We start from the raw sequence: 20,567 nt of genomic DNA, 5'->3' as shown, positions 1-20,567 counted from the left end.
TAATTTCAACAGTATGCTTAGAGATACAAGCGTATGATAGCTCGACGACGAAGTAGAGACTGCACACAGCACCGAATAAAGGCAGATATACGGAGAGAGAGAGGGTGGGAGTCAAAAAGATAGGGAATACAACCGAGGCGTAGCGTCCTGTCCACATTTCCTCAGCTATTACGCGAACACACCGAGCCCTGTCCCGATGTGCCCGTTGGGCGACCGTAAACGCGCAACCGACTTGGCCACTACATCGCGGCCATGCCCATGCCCTGCAACGTGGCCATCCTCTGCGCGGGTGCGTTTGGCACTTGTGGCTGGTTCAGCGGGAGCACCTGGCCAGGCGTGAACACTTGCTGCTGCTTCTCCTCGAGGTCGGAGTAGAGCACGGTCATCTCCTTCCGCGCCTTCTCCCAGTTCTCCGGGTCCCAGTACGAGTACGTGCCGTGCTCACCGCCGCCGACCTTCTGCGAGGGCGCGGTGCCCGTCTCCTTCGTTAGCCACATGCGCATCTCTTTGTGGTAGCGCCAGTTGCGGTTAAATCTGCGCGAAATGAGATGGTCAACGGTTGCGAGGGCCGTACTTATGAGCACAATACGTACAGTTCTTGCGCCGCGATCTCCTGGAGTGCGTCTCGTGGCGAGGAGTAGAACATGAAGAAGAGCGTCTCGTCGCTGAATGCCTGCGCCTTGCTCGGGCCCGGCGGAGGTGGTTGCACGTTATAACATGCCGGTAGATGGAAGTCTGGCTCGACCGTATGCGCAGCGGACGAGTCTGCCCATGGTGTGATGAAGGTAGAGAACAGACTTCTATACCGGGGCACGTCAATCGAGTTAAGCCACAGAGACACTGCGCCGCACCCTTGTGTCTGCATGTCCAACCCCATCGTCCCCAGGTCGGTGCCAACCGACAGCAGGTTTTGATCCGGATCCGCGGTCTTAATCATCGCCAGAAGACCTAGCAACCCCCACCGATCTGCAGGCGACATGAGCACTTGCTGCGCTGGTGTTTGTGGTACTGCACTCGTCGCGTGGGCGGGCCCTTGCGATGGATGCTGGGCGGTGTCCCCTCCTGTTGTTCCATTGCCTACGTATGGCGTTTGCTGGACTGCTAGCGTTTGCTGCGGCGCATGCGGCTGTTGTTGTTGTTGTTGTTGCTGCGAGAACGTTCCAGGCAGTGGCACACCGGGTGGCGTGGTGAGATGTTGTTGCTGTGATTGCGCCGTGTGGTTTTGGTGGGCACCGTTGGGCGCATTCGGCGTGAGCGGGGTCGGTTGCTGTGCGCTAGGGTTCGCGTTGGGGGAGTTCCACGCAGCAGCTGCAGCATGGTTCGTCTGATTGAGTTTCAGCGCATAGTTCTACCAGCCAGTCAGTTCAAAGGACCCGCATAACCAGTAACTGGCACGCACTCGCTGTTTCTCCGCATCAGACTGTGTCTGGAAACCTGGATGTACACCCCTCGCCTGTCCACCCAAATTTAGCACGCCTGGCTGCTGTTGGCCACCCCCAAGAGGCGTCTGTGCGCCACTCCCTAATGAGCCCAACAAATTCTGTCGATGCTGCTGGTCTGCTTGTTGCTGGAAGCCATTTAGTCCGGGTGGATGGCCTTCCGACGTATGCTGCTGCGTTGGATGCGATGTCTGGTTCTGTCCACCTAGCGCAGGGAAGTCGTCTGGTCCGAAGTTTCGTTCTTGATTACCTCCATTGCCTGCCACTGCTTGTGCACCACTCGACCCTGCACCCATCACGCCTGTCCCCGCCTGACTTGCGTAGCTCGTTGCGTTCGTATTTGACGCCGAGTTGGAGTTTGTCGCTGGTGTTGAACCGAGCGCAGGGAAGTCGTTAGGGTCAAGGCCTACTTCACTTGCCGACGAGACCGATGGCGCTGTCCCAAGGCTTGGCGTAGTGGATTGCGCTAGGTGCGGCGGTAGTGTCGACGACGCGCTCGAAGGCTGGGACTGCTGTATAGGCGTGTGTGATAGCGCAGCCGAGCCGGTATGTTGCGACTGCGACTGCTGGAGGCCTCCGGACGCGAACGCGAAGTTCTGTCCGCGTTGTTGGAACAGGTTCGGGGATGGCTGGGCGATGAGGTTGGGGCCTGCTCTGTGGTTCTGCAGCGCTGGGTAGCCTGGCATGACGGTCCGAGCAGGAAGGCCATAGCCTGGATAGGGCCCGCGGTAGGGGCCGCCGAGGGCGGGATTGGGTGCGAGGCTCGGTGGCCTCTGGGGCGGTTGACCTGCACGCGACGTGAACATCTCAGCAGGCACTCGCGAGCTCCAGCGGTTACCTGGACGATTCATGGCTTTTGCGGCGGGGACGTGGGCAGCAGCAGAGGCGGTTGGCGGGGAGGATGGCGGGCGAGATGATGGATTTGAGCCGCTCGCTGTCTGGAGAGAGCAGTGGCCAGCGTCCAATTACCCCCAGTATTTTTGGGGTCGCGAGATAACCCCGGTTTGGGCAGCCGTGGGTATTCCAGCGAAAATCGACCTCAGTGCCCTGCCTGCGTCTTCACCGTCCTCCATCGTCGCTGCAATGCTCAGCTAGACATCGCGCCGCGGGGAAGATCTACGTGCTCTCATGATCTACTTGCCGCTACTCTAATCCCACAACCTCACGACTTCGGTGCGACGCGATGGAGGTTCGTGCGCAGATCCAGTCTCTGCCGGCCCGGCGCAGGCTCACCGACATGTCTGCTCCGCGCAGGTGCTCGACAAACGCTCCGCGCTGCTCTCCAACTTCGAGGTCCTCACCCTCCTGCGCGAGCTCGAGAGCGACCACCTGGCCCGGACCAAAACGGCCCTCCGCATAAAGAAGGAGGAAGAAGCGGTAGGGAACCACTCCGCGCGGATCCAGCCCGCGTCAGACGAAATCTGCGAGAACCTCAGGACCATCGAAGTGGAGGCCATTCAGTACCTGTCAGCGGACTACCAACCCACTGTGTCCCAGACAGAGGCCGGCATCGTCCAGCTCACGAAAAACCTCTCGTCGTACGACTTGACCAAGGCGGAGAAGCTCCAGATCATCAACCTCGCGCCGACGGAGCCTGTAGAGCTCTATGTTGTGCGTACCGCGCATGTCTACCTAGATATAACTGTACCGAAAGACCCGTATGCAGATTGTCGAGGAGCTAGAAGATCGCTTAGGTGCCCAAATGGACGACATGCTCGAGACTGTCAGGTCTTCGTTGCCAACTACTGCGGGTCCCTTCACCAACGGTGTGTACGAAAACAAGACAGGGATTGGGGCCGGCACAGCAACGGCCGAAGAGATCGTCTACACTCAGGACATGGAGATGCAAGAATACGTCGAAGAAGACGGTCATTGGGAGTACGACGCCAACGAGATCATGTTCGACGATACGGGCGAGGGTGCAGGCGTGGAGGGCGATCTGGACGTCGAAGACAACTAAACACGGTGTATGTATCGCATGTTTACATAGAAGATGAACAATTATCGTGTAACAACGAGGAAGTGCGGGTGTACGGTATACAACAACGTATTACTTGCATTCAGCTAGGTAGTTCGCGGCGGTCCGAGTCTAAGTGCAGGATACACCAGCCCAGAGCAACCAAGACAACGAGTGTGACAACAGAAAGAGTGGCAAGAGATGGTACAGCGCAGGCGGCATTCTATGTTGGTCGTGACAGGCAGATGAGAGGGGCGACGTGGCAGCGGCGTCAGACGTGACGAGGAACGAAGATGGCTACGAGGATGATGAAAGGTATATAGGTGAGGAAAGAGATCCCAGACATGACGCGGCACCGATTGCGCCACGTCCTGGCATCTGTACAAGCCCTCATCAACCACACCTGCCATCGATGACAGATAACCACGCACCATGTTCAACCTGCGGATCATCCAGCGTAACTGCCTTCTCCTCGTCAGTGCCTCCGACGCGGCGCGTCTTCGGGATAGGCCAGAACGACGCGAGCCACCAAAGTGGGAACAAAACAAAGCCCACGAAGAAGCACCATGCGTGCAGCGGCGACGCGTCTTGGTCTTCCGAGCGCAGGTGCGGCGCCCACTCCGTGGGTTGTATCTTCGGCAGCCTTCGCGGGTCACGCATGTGGTACTGGCTCGACCGTGCGACGGACGGTGCGTGCGGCGTGATGAGCGCACTGATGGGAATGGACCGCTCCGAGGCGTCGATGCTGCGCCTGCCGCCGCCCGACTCCGCTGGCCGACCCGACATAGCAGACTGTGTGCGCGACGCGCGCGAACCTGAACGGAATAGATGCGCCTGGGCGGAACGCCGCGACCACGACGCGTTATGCTCGGGCGAAGGCTGCTGCTGCTGCGAGGAGGCAGGTCGCGAGTGTGCTGGCGAACCTTGCGGAGTCGACGCCGCCAGGCGTGCGCGCTTCCGGTGGTACGAAGAAGGCGGGTTGGATACCTCAGAGCTGCGATGAGAGCCTGCGTACGGGCGGACGTGAGGAGCAAAAACAAGAACGTAACCATGACATACACCCACGGCGAGCATCTGGAGGTATCGCGAACGTCGCATGGTGCGATGTCTTTTGATCTGGCGGCGTAGTGTCAAGCTCCTCTGCCTTGCGCTTGCCCTTCGAGTTGGTGGGCGTCTCTGGAACGGAGTTCAGAGCAGGCTCGCTACCGGAGCGCGGGGTGCGCAGGACAGACTTGGTTTTTGACAGAGGCGGAGGAGTCGCAAGGGCCGCGGAAGGTGAAGGAGGAGAATCGCTGGGCTGTTGGGGTCGTGAAGAGGAAGCGACAGGTGACGGGTTACTTCTATGAGAGGCACGTTTGCTGCGCCCGGTGGGCATTCCGTCTCCGCGAGCAGAAGCACTGGCAGACCGCTTTATAGCGTCTTTCGCGGATCCATTCCTCGGCAGCCTGCTATCATCAGTGCTGGAATGCTGCAGTCTAATCGAGTGCCGGGTATCCATAGAATGCAAGGAGTCGTGACTGCCGAGGCCTTCGGCCGCTGTGAACCCCAATCTCAGTACCGCTTTACACGCTCCCAAATATTGAAGTCTCGCACCTTCCTGCGCGGTTTGCGACTGAAGGGAATGGGGACTAGGAGAAACGGGTATAAGGCGAGATGGAGAAGAACATGCGGGCGTATCGCGCTCGTCCTCCTGGGTACCACGAGGCTCGGCATCTCCCGTTTCGCCCTGGACACCGTTGCGGAGGCGCCCAACGCGGCTGGTCTCCCCGGTCTCCCGCGTCGCCCTGGTCTCCCTGACATCACTCCGTCCCAAAGACAACTGCACCAGGCGTTGCGCAACCTCGGCGGGCCAACCGAAGTCGGACGGCAGAAGAGCGGTAGCACCTGCTGTGGCCTGCGTTGCGCACCATTCGGCACTAGCGCGTCGTCGGGGTGTGTGAGAAGGCAGATGTCTGGCAGAGCCATGCCACAAACGCTCCGTGGAGGAGATGCGAAAGATTCTGTGAACTCCAGGGAGGCTGGCACTCTTCGGTCTGCGCAGCTTCGGAGCCGTCAGCGCCGGTGCGGACGCCGTAGCGCGTACGTCGCTCATCGTCTTGCCACGACGCCTACGAGGAAATGTACTCGCGTGTAGGGTTGCTGTCCATCTCGGGACGGGAAGATGCGGAGTGTTGCCAAATGTGTCGGAAACGTCGAGTCGCGAACGTGAAGACAAAGCTGAGAGTAACTCGGGGTGTTGTAAAGGCGGAAGAGGCGGCGGCGAAACCGACTCGTACCGAGACGTGTGTCCACCGGGAGGTGAAGGGGCACCAAAGGTATACGGAGATGCAAAAGTAAGATCAGGAGGTGTCGTGGGTGCTGAGTGGTACAGAGATTGCGAGCGAGAGCGTGTTGGGCGAGAACGAGAACCAGAGTGCGGCCGAGAGTATGAGCGAGAACGAGAATGCGAAGAGCGAGAAGAACGCGGCGGACGAGAGACATTGTTGAGTGAAGAATTCTGTGAGTGAACATAATCATGAATGTCGTTACGGTCGTTTAGCTTCATAAGTGGGGTCGAAGGCCCCGATGCAAAAGGTCGCATGTCTGAAGGAGTCCAACATGGGTCATTGCTTCGATGCAGCGAGGTGGAAGAGGCGTTCTTGGACTGGGAATATCTCTTGCTGCTAGACGAACGCCGCAACGCCACGGATTCCGTGCTACCGCGGTGGTTGTGCCAGGCGGACGGAGGTGCTGAAGGAGGCCTGGGATCCGAGGGGGGAGTGACGTCGGTACTCTTCCCGAATGTCGCCCACGTAGAGACGGACGCCATCTGGCGGGAGAAACGCGATAAACCGCGTTTGCGGTGCGGGGTCTCTCCGGGCGAAGAGTTCGGCGTTATGGATGGATTCGAGCTACTGCTCGACGGCTTCTGGGACATTACCGGCCGCGAACCATCATGGCATGCGCTCGTCGGAGGACTTGGTGCAGAGACTGCCTCACCTTCGGGATTGACCGTAGTGGCGGCACGCATATCCTCTACCGGGATAGGCTTCCGAGCAGGCCTACGCGGTGGTTTCAATCCGGCGACAGGCTCCTGAATAGGAAGCGCATCCAGCAGCCCAGAGAGATCGCGTACAATTCGACGGTCAACTGCATACTCTGGCGAGACTGGAGATGCTCCCGCAGGTTCCTCCGAGATCCGCGCTTCCGCCAGCGTGTGTTGCTCGCCCTCCGTCCTGTTCGCAGGGTCTAGCCGCAATCGTGAGTGCTTAGATTTGGCTTTGCTGCGCAAGAACGCTAGTAGCGAGGCCATATCACCCTAGTAGTTATTCGCTACACATGGTTCAACACATTAAGACCGTTAAGCCCGAGCTATGACATAGCGGTCACTCACCGGCGTCACCCTCTAGATATCAAACCTTGGGAGCCTTCGTCACTTTCTTGTCTCAGTCGTGACTTTCGAGGGCATAGCCCAGGGTCGTGAGGTCGTAGCGGTCGACAAGAGTTTAGAAAGGATCGGACTCTGTCGACGTGACCGTCTTCGAACTACCGCCACTCGAACGGTCCCTCCCATATTGGGTCGCCTGCCTTATTGAGCGAAATCGCATCCCAGTTCGGAAGTGCCCATGCTGACGCACGCAAGATCCTCAACCTCTGCAAAATTTCAAGCATTCAGCATAAGAGTGCTAGTTGCTTGTCAGGTGTAGTCAAAGGAATCTGCTTTTGTCTACGGCAGCCAGAGTCAAGATTCTCAACTCTGCCGGACATGACGCGGTGTGTATCACGTGCTGTCACGAAACGTCACTCTGTGTGATGCATTCCGAGACGATTCGTCACGCACTGCCTCGCCACGCCACCGCTTGAGTCGTGCGCTCACCGTCGCCTCGCCAATCCGTAACATCCCGCTCGCGACTTGTGCCTGCCCACCATGGAACGCATAGAATCCCTCTCTCAGACGCTCTCGCAAATCACGATGTACGACATTAAGAGCATGTACAACCAGGTGCGCATCACGACGCGTGTGGGTGTGAGTGCGGACTTGGGTTAACCGGACCCGGCATGGGTGTGCAGGCGAAGAACGTCGTGTTCAATGTGAGCGAGATGGAGGCGAAGGTCAGGGAGGCGACGAACGACGAGGCATGGTGCGTCTGGCATGCAACTCTTGCGAGAATTGGTGTCCTGACAGCGCGTGAAGGGGTGCGAGTTCGACGTTGATGCAAGAGATTGCACAAGGGTACGTGCCCTGCTTGACCGCCTGGAGCGCAAACCTGACTTGTAGACCTCAGAACCTTCAATTTGTGAGCACGTTGCATTCCATCGTAACTATTGACACGCTCATGCCACGTAGTCAAAACTTTAACGAGATCATGCCCGCCATTTACGCTCGTTTCATGGAGAAGGAGGCACGCCAGTGGCGACAGATCTATAAGGTGAGTACCAGAGATACGGCGCGCTTGCAGGATGCTTACCCGGTGTAGGCGCTGCAACTCCTCGAATACCTGGTGAAGAATGGCAGCGAGCGTGTGGTCGATGATGCCCGGTCCCATATTGCCACCGTCAAAATGCTCCGAAATTTCTATTACATTGATGATAAGGGAAAGGACCAGGGTCTGAATGGTGTGTCTTCATGTCACCAGCCATTCAACCATGCGGGCTCACACACACATAGTCCGGAATAGGTCGAAGGAACTTGTGGAGTTATTGGGTGATGTGGACAAGATTCGCGTCGAACGAAGGAAGGCCAAGATGAACAAGAACAAGTACACTGGCGTCGGAAATGACGCTATGAGCTTCTCGTCAGGTGGCCGGTACGGTGGCTTTGGCAGTGAGAATCTTTATGGAGGCGGAGGTTCTGGTGGTGGCAGCGGAGGTGAGTTGCTATGTATTGTGGTGCTGGCTGTGCTGAAGGGCGTTGTGCTAGACTATGGAGGTAATTATTCGGGATCAAGCTCTAGTGCAGGGGGCTTCCGGGATGATGTTGGGAGAAGAGGCTTCCAGGAGTACGATGCAGGCGACGACGAGGAGTTGCCACGGCGGTCGAACTCTGTCTCATCCAGGCCGGCTGCTCAGCGAAGGGGCTCCGCCGCACAGACATCCGCGGCTACCCCCGCTCCTCCCAAGGCTCCTCAGCCAGCCCCAGTAGTCGATCTACTTGGCATGGACGACGATTTCGCTAGCCCGCCAAGTGCATCGGGTACGGACAAAGCGCTGCCATCTGTCAATCAGTCAGCAGTAACAACGGATGGTATGCCAACGTTCATCCGTTTTAAATTCTGTGCTGATATTGCCGCAGCGCTTGATGATGACTTCGACGATTTTCAGACGGCGCCCACGACGGCACCCGTACCCACACCTGCTGTTTCTGCGGCACCGATGACCGCCGTCGTCCAACCACAACAAATGGCCGCTCCTCTCTTCGCGCAGCAAGCACCACTCCAGTCGATGACGCCTCCGGTGCAAACCATGAGTCCCGTGCAAGGCATGCGCCCGGGCATGCAACCGATGGGGTCTGTGCCTCAGATGAACATGAACAGGATGAGCATGGGTAGCACCGGGTTCGCCGGCATGACAGCCTCCCCCGCCACGACGACGCCCTCATGGACACCATATGTATCACCCACCACGGCACCGATGCAGGCGTCCATCTTCCCGTCGCAACCTGCCCGGGCCAATTCCATGTCACCGCCCATGACAAGCGGGACGCCGAAGCCTGCCGCTAGCGCCAACTTCGAGGACTTGTGGTCGATGTCCCTTGGATCGCCTTCGGCAAGTAAGCCAGGGACGCCGGCTGCTGGGGCGAAGTCGATCAAGGACTTGGAGAAGGAGAAGGCGCAGGCTGGTATCTGGGGAACTGGCAATGCAAGACCTGCATCTGGTGCTGGTGCGTTTGCCGGTGCTTCGAGCGCATCAACGCCTGCGACGCAGACCTCACAAGCAGGTAACGGGCTCGACGACCTGCTTTTCTAAATGGTTCGTTGCGGTATTTGTTACCAGTGTCACGTGGGATATAGTTATCTAGAAAATCGTCACTGCGCACAATTAGGGGGTCTTCGTTTCTTTCTCTTTCCACTGTCACTCGCATCGGCATGCAGCCTGTTTTTACGACGATATCTTGCCGAACGGTCCACAGGTGATTGCGCCGTGTCAGACAAGTTACACGATTGGACCTCATCAAGCGCACGTTTTGTTGCCTGCTAAGTATCAGCCTGCTATTGAGCAGATCTGGCAGACACCCATTTATAAAGTCCCGAGCCGACGTGAGTGCGCCGTATACTTTATATTGCCTCGAGGTTGGATCCGAGCGAACGTTGCATTTTAAGCAGCTTCGCCGAGGAAAGGTTCACCACCGCGTTCCCAGGAGATGGTGATAAGAAACATCAAAATCCCACCTCTTCCTCGCCGCCTCGGTGCCTGAGCACACCGAGGACATATTATCGGTGTCAGCATTGCCCAGACATATCGTGGACGAAGTGATCATGCGACCGTGACCGGAGGAATGGCAGCTATCCTGACAAGTCGGCAGCCTATATGCGGTTTCGCACCGATCGCGGAACGCGCAGAGACTTGAAATAACGCTGTCAAGGCATGGGTATACACGCGGCGTGATCTCACCTCTGATCGTCCCTGTGCGAGCGACGCCTACAAGAGCGAGCTCGCAGAGTGCCCAGGAGCAAGCAGACTCTGTCCACCATGTTGCACCGCGTGATCGTCGTCGCTGCTTCGCTTCTCGCGGCCGCATCTCAAGTCAGTGCGCTCTGGCCGCTACCCCAGAGCCTGTCGGAGGGCACGAGCGCCCTGCGGCTCTCTCCTGGCTTCCACATCACTCTCGCACCCAGCATCGCGTTCGGTGCACCGCTCGACCTCTACGAAGCCATCGGGCGAACTCAGGCCTACCTCTTCACGGACAACCTCGGTCGTCTCGTCGTGGGCCGCGGCGCGAGCGATGTGGCCGCCTTCGAGACGGCGGCATACCTCACGGAGCTCCAACTCGCGCTGGAGCCGGGCTCGACGGTGAACACGATCACGACGGAGGCTCAGAAGCCCATCGCGGAGAGGGACGAGGCGTACACGCTCACCGTGCCCGCCAATGGCTCGGCAGCGATAATCACGGCGACGTCGACGCTCGGTCTGTACCGCGGCCTGACGACGTTCGGACAGCTGTGGTACGAGTACGACGGGACGATCTACGCCTTCAACACACCCGTGGAGATCGAGGACAAGCCTGCCTACGTGCGTCTCATTTGCCTGGTTTGCGACTGCTGGCTCACACAATGACAGTCGTACCGCGGACTGCTGCTGGACACGTCGCGCAACTACTTCCCGGTGTCGGACATCCTGCGCACGCTCGACACGATGAGCCTGGTGAAGCTAAACGAGTTCCACTGGCACGTCGTCGACAGCCAGAGCTTCCCGCTCGAGATCCCGGGCTACACCGAGCTCGCGACGTACGGCGCGTATGGCCCCGACATGGTGTACTCGACGAGCGACGTGCAGACGATCGTGTCGTACGCGGGTGCGGTGAGTGTCTCAGATGGTTCGGACCTATGGCGTGTCTGACAGCCTGCAGCGGGGCATCGACGTAATGGTCGAGATCGACACACCGGGGCACACGGCCGTGATCGCGGACGCGCACCCCGACTTTGTCGCGTGCAACCAGGCGCGGCCGTGGGCGTCGTACGCGAATGAGCCACCCGCGGGCCAGCTGCGGTTCACGAACTCGACGATCGCGACGTGGACGGCGGGGCTCTTCACGGAGCTCGCGAAGATGTTCCCGTCGAGCATCATCAGCACGGGCGGCGACGAGATCAACATGCCATGTTACGACGATGACGAGGAGACGCAGAAGGACCTGAACGCGACTGGGTTGAGCTTCAACGACGCGCTGTCCGGGTTCACGCAGCAGACGCATGCGGCGCTGGAGGCAGCGGGCAAGACGCCGGCGGTGTGGGAGGAGATGGTCTTGAATTACAATCTCACGCTGTCCAACGAGACCTATGTTCTGTAAGTGGCCGGGTGATGGGAGCTGTACGTCGATGCTTACAAGCTCGTCTCAGTGTCTGGATCTCGTCGGAGGACGCCAAAGAAGTCGCAGACAAGGGCTTCCGTATCATCCACGCCGCATCAAACTACTTCTACCTCGTGCGTGCTCCGCTTCTCGTCGTATTCACATTGACTTATCCTTCCTTACCAGGACTGTGGAGGAGGGGGCTGGGTGGGCGACAATCCCGCTGGGTGAGTCTCACCAGCCCATTGACAACGCTTATACTGACATCTTCCAGCAACTCATGGTGCGAGCCCTTCAAGACGTGGCAGTACTCCTACACCTTCGACCCGCTCGCGAACCTGACCTCGGACCAGTACCACCTCGTCGTGGGCGGGCAGCACAACCTGTGGACGGAGCAGTCCGGCCCGTCGAACCTCGACCCGATCGTGTGGCCCCGCGCGGCGGCGTCCGCGGAGGTCTTCTGGAGCGGCGCGGGCGGGAACGTCACCGCGGCCCTCCCGCGCCTGCATGATGTGAGCTTCAGGATGCAGCAGCGCGGCGTGCGGAGCATCCCGCTCCAGCCGCTCTGGTGTGCGTTGAGGCCGGATGAATGTGACGTCAGTTGGTGAACGACGGGGAGTCATAGCTGTGAGACAATGGGACTGGGACGATGTTGCTTGGTGTAACGAACAATTGCGGACCCCTACTAAAAGATAATCGGGTTTTAATGGTTCAGTAGATGCTCGTAACTCCTCGAGGCCTCGGAAATGTGTTTGGGCGTATATACATTTGAACACGAACTATGACGAATTCGGCATCCCTTGCGTAACTCGACTAAGCGCACAAAAATCAGACTATCGCTGGTCCAGTGGCCCGGAGTAATGAACATTACTGCACTATACTACACATTTGTACTACATCATCTCAACACGTTTCCTTAATTGCTGACATGGACATTCCAATACATCTCATAACACGACACTCGGCGACCTGCGATCGCCGCGGTGAATAATACCAACCTAGCCTACAAGACGACGTCAGCTCAGCAATCGACACCAACAAAAAGGGAGCATACCCCAAGGAGAACCATCAATATTGGTCGTAGTTGCCCTGGTACCCACCACCAGGCGGGCCCCGGTAGCCGCCACCGTAACCCTGCGGGGGACCCTGAGGGGGATACCCAGGTTCGTATCCTGACGTATTGTGAGCACTAGGGCTCACTAGCTAACGTACCGGGATCACTCACCTCCACCGCCGTACCCGCCCTGGGGTCCGCCATATTCACCGCCAGGAGGTCCTCCGTATCCACCACCAGGAGGTCCTCCGTATCCACCGCCAGGGGGTCCACCATATCCACCGCCCGGGGGCCCGTACCCTGGTGGACGGCTGTATCCGCCGCCATAGCCCGCGTTGTAGTCGCCGCCGTACCCGCCGTTCTGGCGCAGGTACTCGATGCCGTTCTGGCCGTGTCCGTACCGCTCGTTGGCGAGGTGGTGGGCTTGCTCGACGGCCTGGCGCTTGGCCTTCTCGCGGTCAATGTAGTCCAGACCTGGATGACCAGATGTCAGCTAACTAAACGGAGCTGGATGTAGATATGAGCGTACCCTTTGTCTCAGCAAGCCTGTGCAGCAACGCAGTTCATGATGAGATCAGGAAGGGACAGAGGTGCAAGAAGACGTGGTCACGTACTTGTCGATCTCGGCGGCAGCGAAGCCTGCGAGAAGCTCCTTCATCAAAGCATGGCTGGGCTCCTGACCGGTCGAGCGGACATGGTTCTCGTATGCCTTCATGGCCTCGAATCCAGCCGCACCAGCGATCGCTTCGTGCGTCCACGAGCTCTGATGCTGCTCGGGGACATACTGGGTGTTGTAGATCGTCTCGTTGTGCTGCCGCGCATCGTCGTGTCCGAAGAGATCGAAGAGGCCCATGGTTGATGTGTTCAGTTGTAAGTTAACGAGAACGAGGATTGATGGGTGTGATGGGGATAGTGCAGCTAGGAGTAAAGCTTCATATAGGGGAACGGCAAGCGCTGTTCGGAGCTTCGCGCAGTCGCATTGCCTCCTTCGCGCCCCGGTCGCATCGCTTCCTGCGACATCTTAGGACAGCTATCCATCCGATTTCGTGATGAACACTGCCGGGTTGCTGAGCCCTTACTCACGGGTCGTTAGCATTCCAGTCGAGAGGGAGCCGAGTGAATGGATCATCAGGCGGTGAATACATTCGCTTGTATCGTGCTTTCCAAACATGGCAAACTGGTTGAACGTGCGGCGCTGCATCAAGCAGCCCACTGTCTGCAGGTATCTGTCCACCTCTGTACACTTGCTGTATTTGCCTTGTTCAGCGCAGGTGAGCTTGGCTACGTACACCGCGTGCCTTTTTGACTAGGAAAATCGGCGGACTCTGTAACCACCCACTAACAATATTCGGCCCGCCTTGGATCCGGAAATAAGTACGTGGTGGCATGCCCATCACACTCCCCTGGCCATTACTATCCATTCCAGTATTCAGTACCCATTGGCAGTAAGTATGTATCACGAGAACGACTGGGACGGCCCGAGGATCATTGGGGAACACTAAGTGAGCTGCAGCCGTCACATCCATCTGCGCGTCAGCGCTGAGACTCACTGCGGCCATAACTTTGATGTCCCGAATCACATTCATAGCCTGGTCTCTGCATCGTCTGTAATTGCAGTGTTCCGTCGTGAGCGCGGCTTGCCGGACAAGGCGGCGTTACAGAAGGCTCCAATACTAGTGCCATGAGATGGGAGGACGATGTCACCAAAGCACGTATACGTACGGCAGAACTCGTATGTAGCCTACAAGTCTGCGCCGATGGTCGGCTGTAAGGAGAAATAGTCGCTTTGTGTGTTACGACATTCCTAATCAGCTTCACCATGCTTGTAAGTCCCCGCTTGCATCCCATTTGAACTGTGCACGCAGTGATACCTGACTTGTAACTGACACGTCTCTCTTCAGCAGCACTACTCACTCGAGCGTGATATTTCCTGCGGCAGCAACGAACGGCTGTGTACGAGGTTTCCCTGGCTTCATGACTCTCACCTTGCCTCCACCCGCTGTGCTGTACAGTGTATCGCAGGGTGTCCTTGCGCATGGTGGGTAACTGGGTTGTATTCTCCACGACAGAAATCGTCCATGGCAGTGCCGGCCGGATGGTGCGTACACATCCACGTATTTTGCCTCGCTGCCATTCTTTGCCAGTGCAAGGCAATCATCGAAGGTACTTGCACTGTGCAGATTCTGAACCCAACCCCGTCCATCGTCGGGTTTAATCGGCTAATCGATGCGATGGTCTGGTTTCAAGGTGTCATGCACAATGTCGTGATATTCATTATTGTCTTCGTTCGCTAGCGGCTTTTCATCTGAATCGCCGCTCGAACCAACCAAGATGCACCCCGATAGACAAGCGACTGTCTTGGGCTCCCGCAGGCCTCAGGCCTCAGGCTCCGGCCTCGAATCAATCGCGCGCATCGCCCAACGCTCAAGTACTGGCATGTCGGCTGCTGCCGAGCGCTAACGTGACATGAGTCGTAAGGAAGAAGTTAGAACGACCACAAGGAAGATTGCGAATATCGCATTGATCACAGGGCCGGTCTTGCGTGGCGCATTCTTGTTTGTGTGGGGTTTGTGTGGGGACCCCAGTTCTCAAGTTGACTCACGACCGCCACGACTTCCACGACGGTGACGAGAGACGCACTGGCAGCTTCCGGCATGGACGACCAGACTCGGACGCGCGAGCCTGTGGCGAAGGAAAGGGTAGTGCAGGTAAAGCTAGATATAGAACATGCGGTGGTAAAGGATGACCCACGCAAGTGGTCAAAGAGCCGTAAAGTGAGTGGAATTTACTTCATCGCATGGAACAAGCGCCCTTACCTTCGCTCGGACAGTACATCTTGGTTGCTATGATATCGGCGGCATGCATGATCAATGGATTGGGCGCGAGTATATACAATCGTATGTGTTTGACAAGGCTGCTGTAACCGAGATTTAACTCAGAACATTTCCGCCAGCCGCAATCGCACAGATAGAGTCTGACCTGCACGCGACCGCCACCCAATTTAGTTTGACCCTTTCCCTGTTTGTGATTATCCAGGGAGGATTCCCCATACTATGGAGCTCAATCAGTGAGATTCATGGGCGAAAGGTACGTCTGACTGTTCGCCGTAAGCGAGTGTCTCATACCTGTCTAGGTTGTATACGTGGCGTCTATCACCCTATGCATGGTGGGATGCATCGTAGCAGCCACGTCAAAAACAATCGATGTCCTCATCGGCATGCGTTGTCTCCAGGCTGCCGGGTAAGCACATCAATCTATGTAGTAACACACGTCAGTCTAATGCAACCTTGCCATTCATGCAGTTCCAGTGCTGTCCTAAACATCGGAGCCGCGACGTTAGCCGATCTCTACGAGCCTGCTGAGCGTGGCACGATGATGGGAATATACTTGTGGTGTGTATCGAATGGCTCTTCGTGGGCTGTATACCGTCGTCACTGGACATAACGTGCTGCAGCGCCCCTCTGCTCGGCCCCTCCCTCGGTCCGATCCTAGGGGGTGTGCTGACCCAGGCGTTCAACTGGCGGGCAACGTTTTGGTTCCTCGCCATTTTCACCGGCTTGTGTGTTCTCTCCTTCGCCTTCTTCCAGGATACCTTTCGGAAAGAACGCAGTCTTGCGTACCAGAGTGTGCTCAAGCGCGTGCTCGAGCAAGAAGCGAAGAAGGCGACGGGGGATGCTGGGAAGCAAGTTGCCACCGAGAAGAACACAGGCGACGCGCGCATCACGATTGTGCCGACTGATGATAATATCTCCAATGATACGGAGGCCGGTGTGGAACTGGGCGAGGATGTTGTTGACCGAGACTTTGAGGCACAGAGCGCGTTGCCTGCCACCGAGATACCTGCAGCGGTCAAGGAGGCCAGACTCTCCTTGAAGGACGTGAACCCGATTGGGCCGATGATCCGTATTTACTGCCGGTGGAACAATGTCGTACTCTTCATTGCTTCGGGTGAGCCTCATGTCGAGAAATGCCCTAGGATATATTCAACGACACCACAGCGTTCATCTTTGCCTTCAACACCACCATCACATATACCGCATCGCGGACCCTGGCTAATAAGTATCATTACGATGCGCTCGATATTGGATTCGTTCTGTTGGCATATGGGATAGGTGTGTTCTGTCAATGCGATCTCGGGTCATGGCTGACTCGGAGCTGCCTAAGGGTGTTTGTTTGGTAGCGTGCTCGGTGGTCGGTATTCGGACCATATCTTCACCAAGCTGAAGGCCAAACACGGAGGAAAGAGTCAACCGGAGGTACGCACTCTGCACAGTGTCCAAATTAAACGGTGGGCGGTCCGTGCTTACTGTATTGCCTGTTCTGTAGATGCGCCTCCAGAGCACATTGCTGCCTATGCTATTCTTCCCACCTTCCGTTATAGCATATGGCTGGGTCTGTGAAGAACATGTCCATATATCAGCAGTCTGTGTGATGCTGTTTCTGTCAGGCTTCTTCCAAATGTATTTCGCTCGCTTCGTCCTTGGAATGCGGGGTGACTCACACTTATCCTTCGACCTTTAGATCCATCTACACGAGTATGCTGGCCTACGTTGTAGATTCCAATGTAGGCCGCTCTTCGGCCGCCGTAGCCTGCAACAGTCTCTTCCGTGGGACATTAGCCTTCGTTGCTACTGAGGTTGCCGTTCCACTTCAGGTGCGTTCCTGGACGTATCTCGGCCCTCTTGCAAATCAATGTGAGGTCGAGAAGATTTGCATGATGCTAACGTCCATGCATAGGACACCATAGGTGATGGCGGGCTGTACTCATTTTGGGGCGGCCTGACCCTCCTCTGCGAGTTGCTGATCCTCCTCGTATGGTGGAAAGGAGAGCGATGGCGGGAGAGGGCGATAGAAAAAGAGGCTCGCAAAACTGGGCGCCATGACCATGCTTAGTTGTGTAGGCTACTGCCAGCCTTGCCTCCCTCAGCGGCCAGAGGTCACTATGCTCCCTGCACAGTAGACGCACCGGCGATGGGACTCAACTGAATGTCATCATGATGAACTGCCAACGACGCCTTGTAGATAGTATGTTCTGCGGTCGTCTATGATAGAAGCTCCATACTTTCTCGTTCAGCATGCCAGATATATGGTACGCTGCGGGAGACGGGACATGAGACCGCTAGTATGCAATGTACTGCAGCAAGTATGTACTGGCAAGAGTCGCCGAGGTTTGGACGCGTTTCAGAGATCACGCGCACGCGCCACTGGCGCGTCTGCCGCGTTGCATGCCAGATCTGCGTGCTATAGTGAGTAATGTACCTAAAAACTCCCTCAATAGTTGTGACCTCCGTCTTGTGCGCATTCTGTAATGTCGACAAGAATCTCAAGCTGGATGCGGTCTATCGGCTTCAAATATAGACCATTCCCCATCGCTCCCGAGGTTTTCGTACGTCCCTTTGAAATGCCACGACATCTCAAACACTGACTTGCTATCCATTTCCGGGCGGGGACACGACTACTAGAGTGAGTGTTAGTATTCTCGAGTGAAGCGGATCACAGGGTTATCATGCTTCAGACAGCTCCCAAATCCAAGTTCGCCGGCGCAGCATACTATCGCTCAACGATGACATCCTGGGCATCATTCTGTCGGAAGTCGAACGATTCGATGTACTGCATCTATCAGAAACGTGCCACACAGCGCAGGCACTCTTCCTACCGTATCTACTGTCAGACGTGGTGATAGACCAGTGGGAGCTCCCACTTGTTCATGGCGGCGACAAAGAGCAGCTGGCCGGATTCTGCGCTTTCATGCTCGCGGACGTTCCACGTCGCATGCCTCTCCTCACAGCTCTCAGTCTCACAAAAGAAGCGTTCAGATTTGAACCCAGCGATGAGGACGTGTGTGAGGAGGATTGGATCATGGACTATTCTGCTGCGTCGCAACTGGCCCTGGTCATCCGACTCAGCCCGAGCTTGCGGAAGCTCTCCATCCTCGACGCAGAAGGGGTTTTTTCCAAGGTCCCGGAGCTAGGAGATGCAGTCGCAGGACTCACACGCCTCGACGACATCCGTTTCGGTTGGACCCACGACTCGGATGTCACTACCCACGATGTCACTGTCGGGGTGCTTTCGCGCCTGAAGAGCCAGCCCCGAAAAGTCGAGTGTTACATTCTTCAGACGGGTGTCGGTCTCAATAGAGGCGAAGATCGGTTCTTGGGAAGCTTCACCACTTCGGTGACGACACTCAAACTGCGCCGCCATCCAGAGGTCATCCTAACACTCGCACCGAATACATTTTGGCCTGCTGTTGAGAGCCTAGAGCTGGAGGGCGACCAGAACTCGGAGTTCTTCATAAATAATCGGGCCCACTTCGCTCGCGCCTTTCCCAACGTGCGCCGCCTTAAGATACTCGACCACAGCTGCCGCGTCCCTTCCACATCCATCCCCGCGACTGCGAACCATTGGCGGAATCTCGACTTCGTCTCCATCTCTTCACCTCTCCCCGTCGGCCGACCCGTCCGCCATCTCCACTACTCCGCGAACACAGCTTCGGTGCACTGGAGAATCGATCAGTACGCTAACGATACCCAAGAGTTCCTGCGACAGTCTTCGCCCGTAACCCTCAGCTGCCGCGCACAACAAGACCTGGTTGAGTGGGTAGCTGCGACTGCGTCCTCACTCCGAGTTTTGCAACTGCATTACGTGTGCAGGCCGCGCGGGCACGCGCCGGGTCTGGCGGACGACTCAGACATGCGGGGTGTCATAGTGCGTGCCCACTAAGTTCTGTGGCACCGGACACTGACCATTGTCACAATTATCAGGACATGTTTTGCCCGTACATCGGATTGCTACAACTTCGTGCCTTCTCTTTCAGTTTGGCCTTCACTTTACCGCTCGACGACGCATCTGTTTTGCGACATGCTGTCGCCATCGCACTGCATATCCCGGCCCTTCACTACATCGGCATACAGCTGCATGGGGGAGAAGAGTTGGATGTTTTCCAATACAAGTGGGCCCGCGTCGTTTCGCGTCCACAGCAGGGCGAGCCCGTCCTAGAGATGGTGCCGGAATACGATGTGGATGCCCTCGAGCGTACGCTCTTGGCCACTCCGCGAGACTGAATGTTGTTATGGGAAGTCTCTCGCGTTATGGACGGGCAGATGGTCCTCATTTTATGTTAGGTCTGCATCCCTCGTCTCTCGCATTGGGACGCCGTTCACACTGTCGAGCTTCAGAAATCGACACTCGTGATATATGTATCCGCTCTCCATATGCGATCACAGAAGGAAACTGTACAGTACCATCAATACATTCCGAGGATAAAGCTGAAACCACCATGCTCCGCAACCGCTCCCTAGATACCCTAACGGCGTATCCCGTCTACCACTCGTAAGACTGCAATGTAACCACTTTCTCCGTGATATGTGGTCCATCTCCCAACTGCCCTGCCACCCGGCAATCTTATTCAGCAGAGCCCACTGTTCTTCCGTGTGCACCCCCTCCAGCCAACGCTCTTCCTCATCTTGCGCCTGTATCCGCTTCCAGCCCCGATGGATCAAGAAAGTTTGATCGCGGCCCATCCGCCCCCACGACTCGACGTACGGCTTGCCGTCGTCCGGGATCGCGCTGTGCTTCTTGAGGTATGCAACGAGGTCGTTCTGGTACAGTACGTCTGTGCCTCGCTGTCATTCTGCAGGCGGTGCCCGACGAAGTAGGAGTCGAAGCCCTTGTCGCGGAGCGCCTCTTCCCTGTCAAGGAGCTCTTGGAGCATCTATGACTCGTGCGGTCGGAGGAGCGACGCGTTCGCGAGCGCGTGATGAGGATGAGCAGCCCAAAGAACTCGAGCGCGAATAATACTGAGCCTCGTTACATTACATACACTGTGCTTTCTATATCAGACCCGCGTATCATTATACATGGTAACAATTGCGGCTACAAGAGGAGCAGCTCTTCTAGTCCTCGCTCGGGACTGGTGATGGCGGCCATAAGATGGGGACTACATACCGCCCTAAATCGCCGAAAACACGGCCTCCAAGTATGCCTTCAACCCGTCCACTCCGAACACAATTGCACCGACCACGCCATCAGGTCGAATGACAACTATCGTGGGGCGATCCGGAGACACACCACACGCACTGAATGCATGGCCCTCCTTGTCTACAACAGTGACGTCAGCGCTGGGCTCTGGGGATG

General features: G+C 57.0%; 10 protein-coding genes across 10 annotated transcripts; 5 read left to right on the top strand and 5 right to left on the bottom strand.

Moving 5' to 3' along the window:
• Positions 1–239: 239 nt before the first annotated feature.
• On the bottom strand, positions 240–2,290 carry B0H18DRAFT_878990 (uncharacterized protein; the record flags this gene model as incomplete). Its single annotated transcript, XM_048040670.1, has 4 exons — positions 240–534; positions 594–800; positions 852–1,348; positions 1,400–2,290. 4 exons carry the CDS (start codon positions 2,288–2,290, stop codon positions 240–242), a joined length of 1,890 nt encoding a protein of 629 aa, XP_047891625.1.
• Positions 2,291–2,496: 206 nt separating this feature from the next.
• Positions 2,497–3,399, top strand: B0H18DRAFT_935009 (HRDC-like protein; the record flags this gene model as incomplete). Its single annotated transcript, XM_048041782.1, has 3 exons — positions 2,497–2,628; positions 2,694–3,050; positions 3,106–3,399. Exons 1-3 carry the CDS (start codon positions 2,623–2,625, stop codon positions 3,397–3,399), a joined length of 657 nt encoding a protein of 218 aa, XP_047891624.1. The 5' UTR covers positions 2,497–2,622.
• B0H18DRAFT_1016052 (uncharacterized protein) lies at positions 3,398–5,147 on the bottom strand. The gene is made up of 3 exons (XM_048029243.1): positions 4,462–5,147; positions 3,828–4,403; positions 3,398–3,774 (listed from the first exon to the last, which is right to left on the bottom strand). Exons 1-3 carry the CDS (start codon positions 4,892–4,894, stop codon positions 3,668–3,670), a joined length of 1,116 nt encoding a protein of 371 aa, XP_047891623.1. The 5' UTR covers positions 4,895–5,147; the 3' UTR covers positions 3,398–3,667.
• A 588-nt stretch (positions 5,148–5,735) lies between these two features.
• On the bottom strand, positions 5,736–6,688 carry B0H18DRAFT_1120622 (uncharacterized protein; the record flags this gene model as incomplete). Its single annotated transcript, XM_048034174.1, has 2 exons — positions 5,736–5,893; positions 6,070–6,688. 2 exons carry the CDS (start codon positions 6,686–6,688, stop codon positions 5,736–5,738), a joined length of 777 nt encoding a protein of 258 aa, XP_047891622.1.
• An 807-nt stretch (positions 6,689–7,495) lies between these two features.
• On the top strand, positions 7,496–9,739 carry B0H18DRAFT_1016045 (uncharacterized protein). Its single transcript, XM_048029242.1, has 9 exons — positions 7,496–7,517; positions 7,571–7,609; positions 7,662–7,673; positions 7,724–7,805; positions 7,854–7,992; positions 8,045–8,245; positions 8,297–8,620; positions 8,669–9,632; positions 9,696–9,739. The coding sequence occupies exons 2-8, from the start codon at positions 7,590–7,592 to the stop codon at positions 9,340–9,342; spliced, it is 1,452 nt and encodes a 483-aa protein (XP_047891621.1). The 5' UTR covers positions 7,496–7,517; positions 7,571–7,589; the 3' UTR covers positions 9,343–9,632; positions 9,696–9,739.
• Positions 9,740–10,065: 326 nt separating this feature from the next.
• On the top strand, positions 10,066–11,988 carry B0H18DRAFT_1085751 (N-acetylhexosaminidase; the record flags this gene model as incomplete). Its single annotated transcript, XM_048031958.1, has 6 exons — positions 10,066–10,605; positions 10,654–10,893; positions 10,943–11,376; positions 11,430–11,514; positions 11,567–11,607; positions 11,655–11,988. 6 exons carry the CDS (start codon positions 10,066–10,068, stop codon positions 11,986–11,988), a joined length of 1,674 nt encoding a protein of 557 aa, XP_047891620.1.
• An 864-nt stretch (positions 11,989–12,852) lies between these two features.
• Positions 12,853–13,287, bottom strand: B0H18DRAFT_863158 (uncharacterized protein; the record flags this gene model as incomplete). Its single annotated transcript, XM_048039735.1, has 2 exons — positions 12,853–12,927; positions 13,045–13,287. Coding segments are annotated over 2 exons (318 nt in total), but the record flags the coding sequence as incomplete, so codon positions are not given.
• A 1,663-nt stretch (positions 13,288–14,950) lies between these two features.
• Positions 14,951–17,624, top strand: B0H18DRAFT_909980 (MFS general substrate transporter). The gene is made up of 11 exons (XM_048041539.1): positions 14,951–15,208; positions 15,265–15,331; positions 15,388–15,521; positions 15,568–15,674; positions 15,737–15,826; positions 15,889–16,382; positions 16,433–16,546; positions 16,599–16,690; positions 16,761–16,894; positions 16,956–17,088; positions 17,172–17,624. The coding sequence occupies exons 1-11, from the start codon at positions 15,089–15,091 to the stop codon at positions 17,325–17,327; spliced, it is 1,641 nt and encodes a 546-aa protein (XP_047891618.1). The 5' UTR covers positions 14,951–15,088; the 3' UTR covers positions 17,328–17,624.
• Positions 17,625–17,688: 64 nt separating this feature from the next.
• On the top strand, positions 17,689–19,573 carry B0H18DRAFT_496762 (uncharacterized protein). The gene is made up of 3 exons (XM_048038312.1): positions 17,689–17,820; positions 17,950–19,139; positions 19,196–19,573. The coding sequence occupies exons 2-3, from the start codon at positions 18,183–18,185 to the stop codon at positions 19,493–19,495; spliced, it is 1,257 nt and encodes a 418-aa protein (XP_047891617.1). The 5' UTR covers positions 17,689–17,820; positions 17,950–18,182; the 3' UTR covers positions 19,496–19,573.
• Positions 19,574–19,754: 181 nt separating this feature from the next.
• B0H18DRAFT_1120617 (uncharacterized protein) lies at positions 19,755–20,145 on the bottom strand (the record flags this gene model as incomplete). Its single annotated transcript, XM_048034173.1, has 3 exons — positions 19,755–19,819; positions 19,885–20,032; positions 20,083–20,145. The coding sequence occupies 3 exons, from the start codon at positions 20,143–20,145 to the stop codon at positions 19,755–19,757; spliced, it is 276 nt and encodes a 91-aa protein (XP_047891616.1).
• Between the last annotated feature and the right edge of the window lie 422 nt (positions 20,146–20,567).

This window comes from Fomitopsis serialis (genome assembly GCF_022376445.1).
Source record: "Fomitopsis serialis strain Sig1Antser10 chromosome Unknown B0H18scaffold_50, whole genome shotgun sequence".
Lineage (NCBI taxonomy): Eukaryota > Fungi > Basidiomycota > Agaricomycetes > Polyporales > Fomitopsidaceae > Fomitopsis > Fomitopsis serialis.
This window is presented reverse-complemented; position numbering and strand designations above follow the sequence as displayed.

Excerpts from the sequence above, each read along its gene's own strand:
- B0H18DRAFT_1016052 (XM_048029243.1), bottom strand. The coding sequence starts at position 4,894 with ATGGATACCCGGCACTCGATTAGACTGCAGCATTCCAGCACTGATGAT. Across the intron at positions 4,404-4,461 it reads GATACCTCCAGATGCTCGCC|GCTCTCATCGCAGCTCTGAG; the intron begins GTGGGTGTATGT and ends GCCCGTACGCAG. Across the intron at positions 3,775-3,827 it reads TGATCCGCAGGTTGAACATG|ATGCCAGGACGTGGCGCAAT; the intron begins GTGCGTGGTTAT and ends GGGCTTGTACAG.
- B0H18DRAFT_1016045 (XM_048029242.1), top strand. The coding sequence starts at position 7,590 with ATGCAAGAGATTGCACAAGG. Across the intron at positions 7,993-8,044 it reads AAAGGACCAGGGTCTGAATG|TCCGGAATAGGTCGAAGGAA; the intron begins GTGTGTCTTCAT and ends ACACACACATAG. Across the intron at positions 8,621-8,668 it reads GTCAGCAGTAACAACGGATG|CGCTTGATGATGACTTCGAC; the intron begins GTATGCCAACGT and ends ATATTGCCGCAG.
- B0H18DRAFT_909980 (XM_048041539.1), top strand. The coding sequence starts at position 15,089 with ATGGACGACCAGACTCGGACGCGCGAGCCTGTGGCGAAGGAAAGGGTA. Across the intron at positions 16,383-16,432 it reads CGTACTCTTCATTGCTTCGG|CGTTCATCTTTGCCTTCAAC; the intron begins GTGAGCCTCATG and ends ACGACACCACAG. Across the intron at positions 16,547-16,598 it reads TCTGTTGGCATATGGGATAG|GGTGTTTGTTTGGTAGCGTG; the intron begins GTGTGTTCTGTC and ends GAGCTGCCTAAG.
- B0H18DRAFT_496762 (XM_048038312.1), top strand. The coding sequence starts at position 18,183 with ATGCTCGCGGACGTTCCACGTCGCATGCCTCTCCTCACAGCTCTCAGT. Across the intron at positions 19,140-19,195 it reads CAGACATGCGGGGTGTCATA|GACATGTTTTGCCCGTACAT; the intron begins GTGCGTGCCCAC and ends CACAATTATCAG.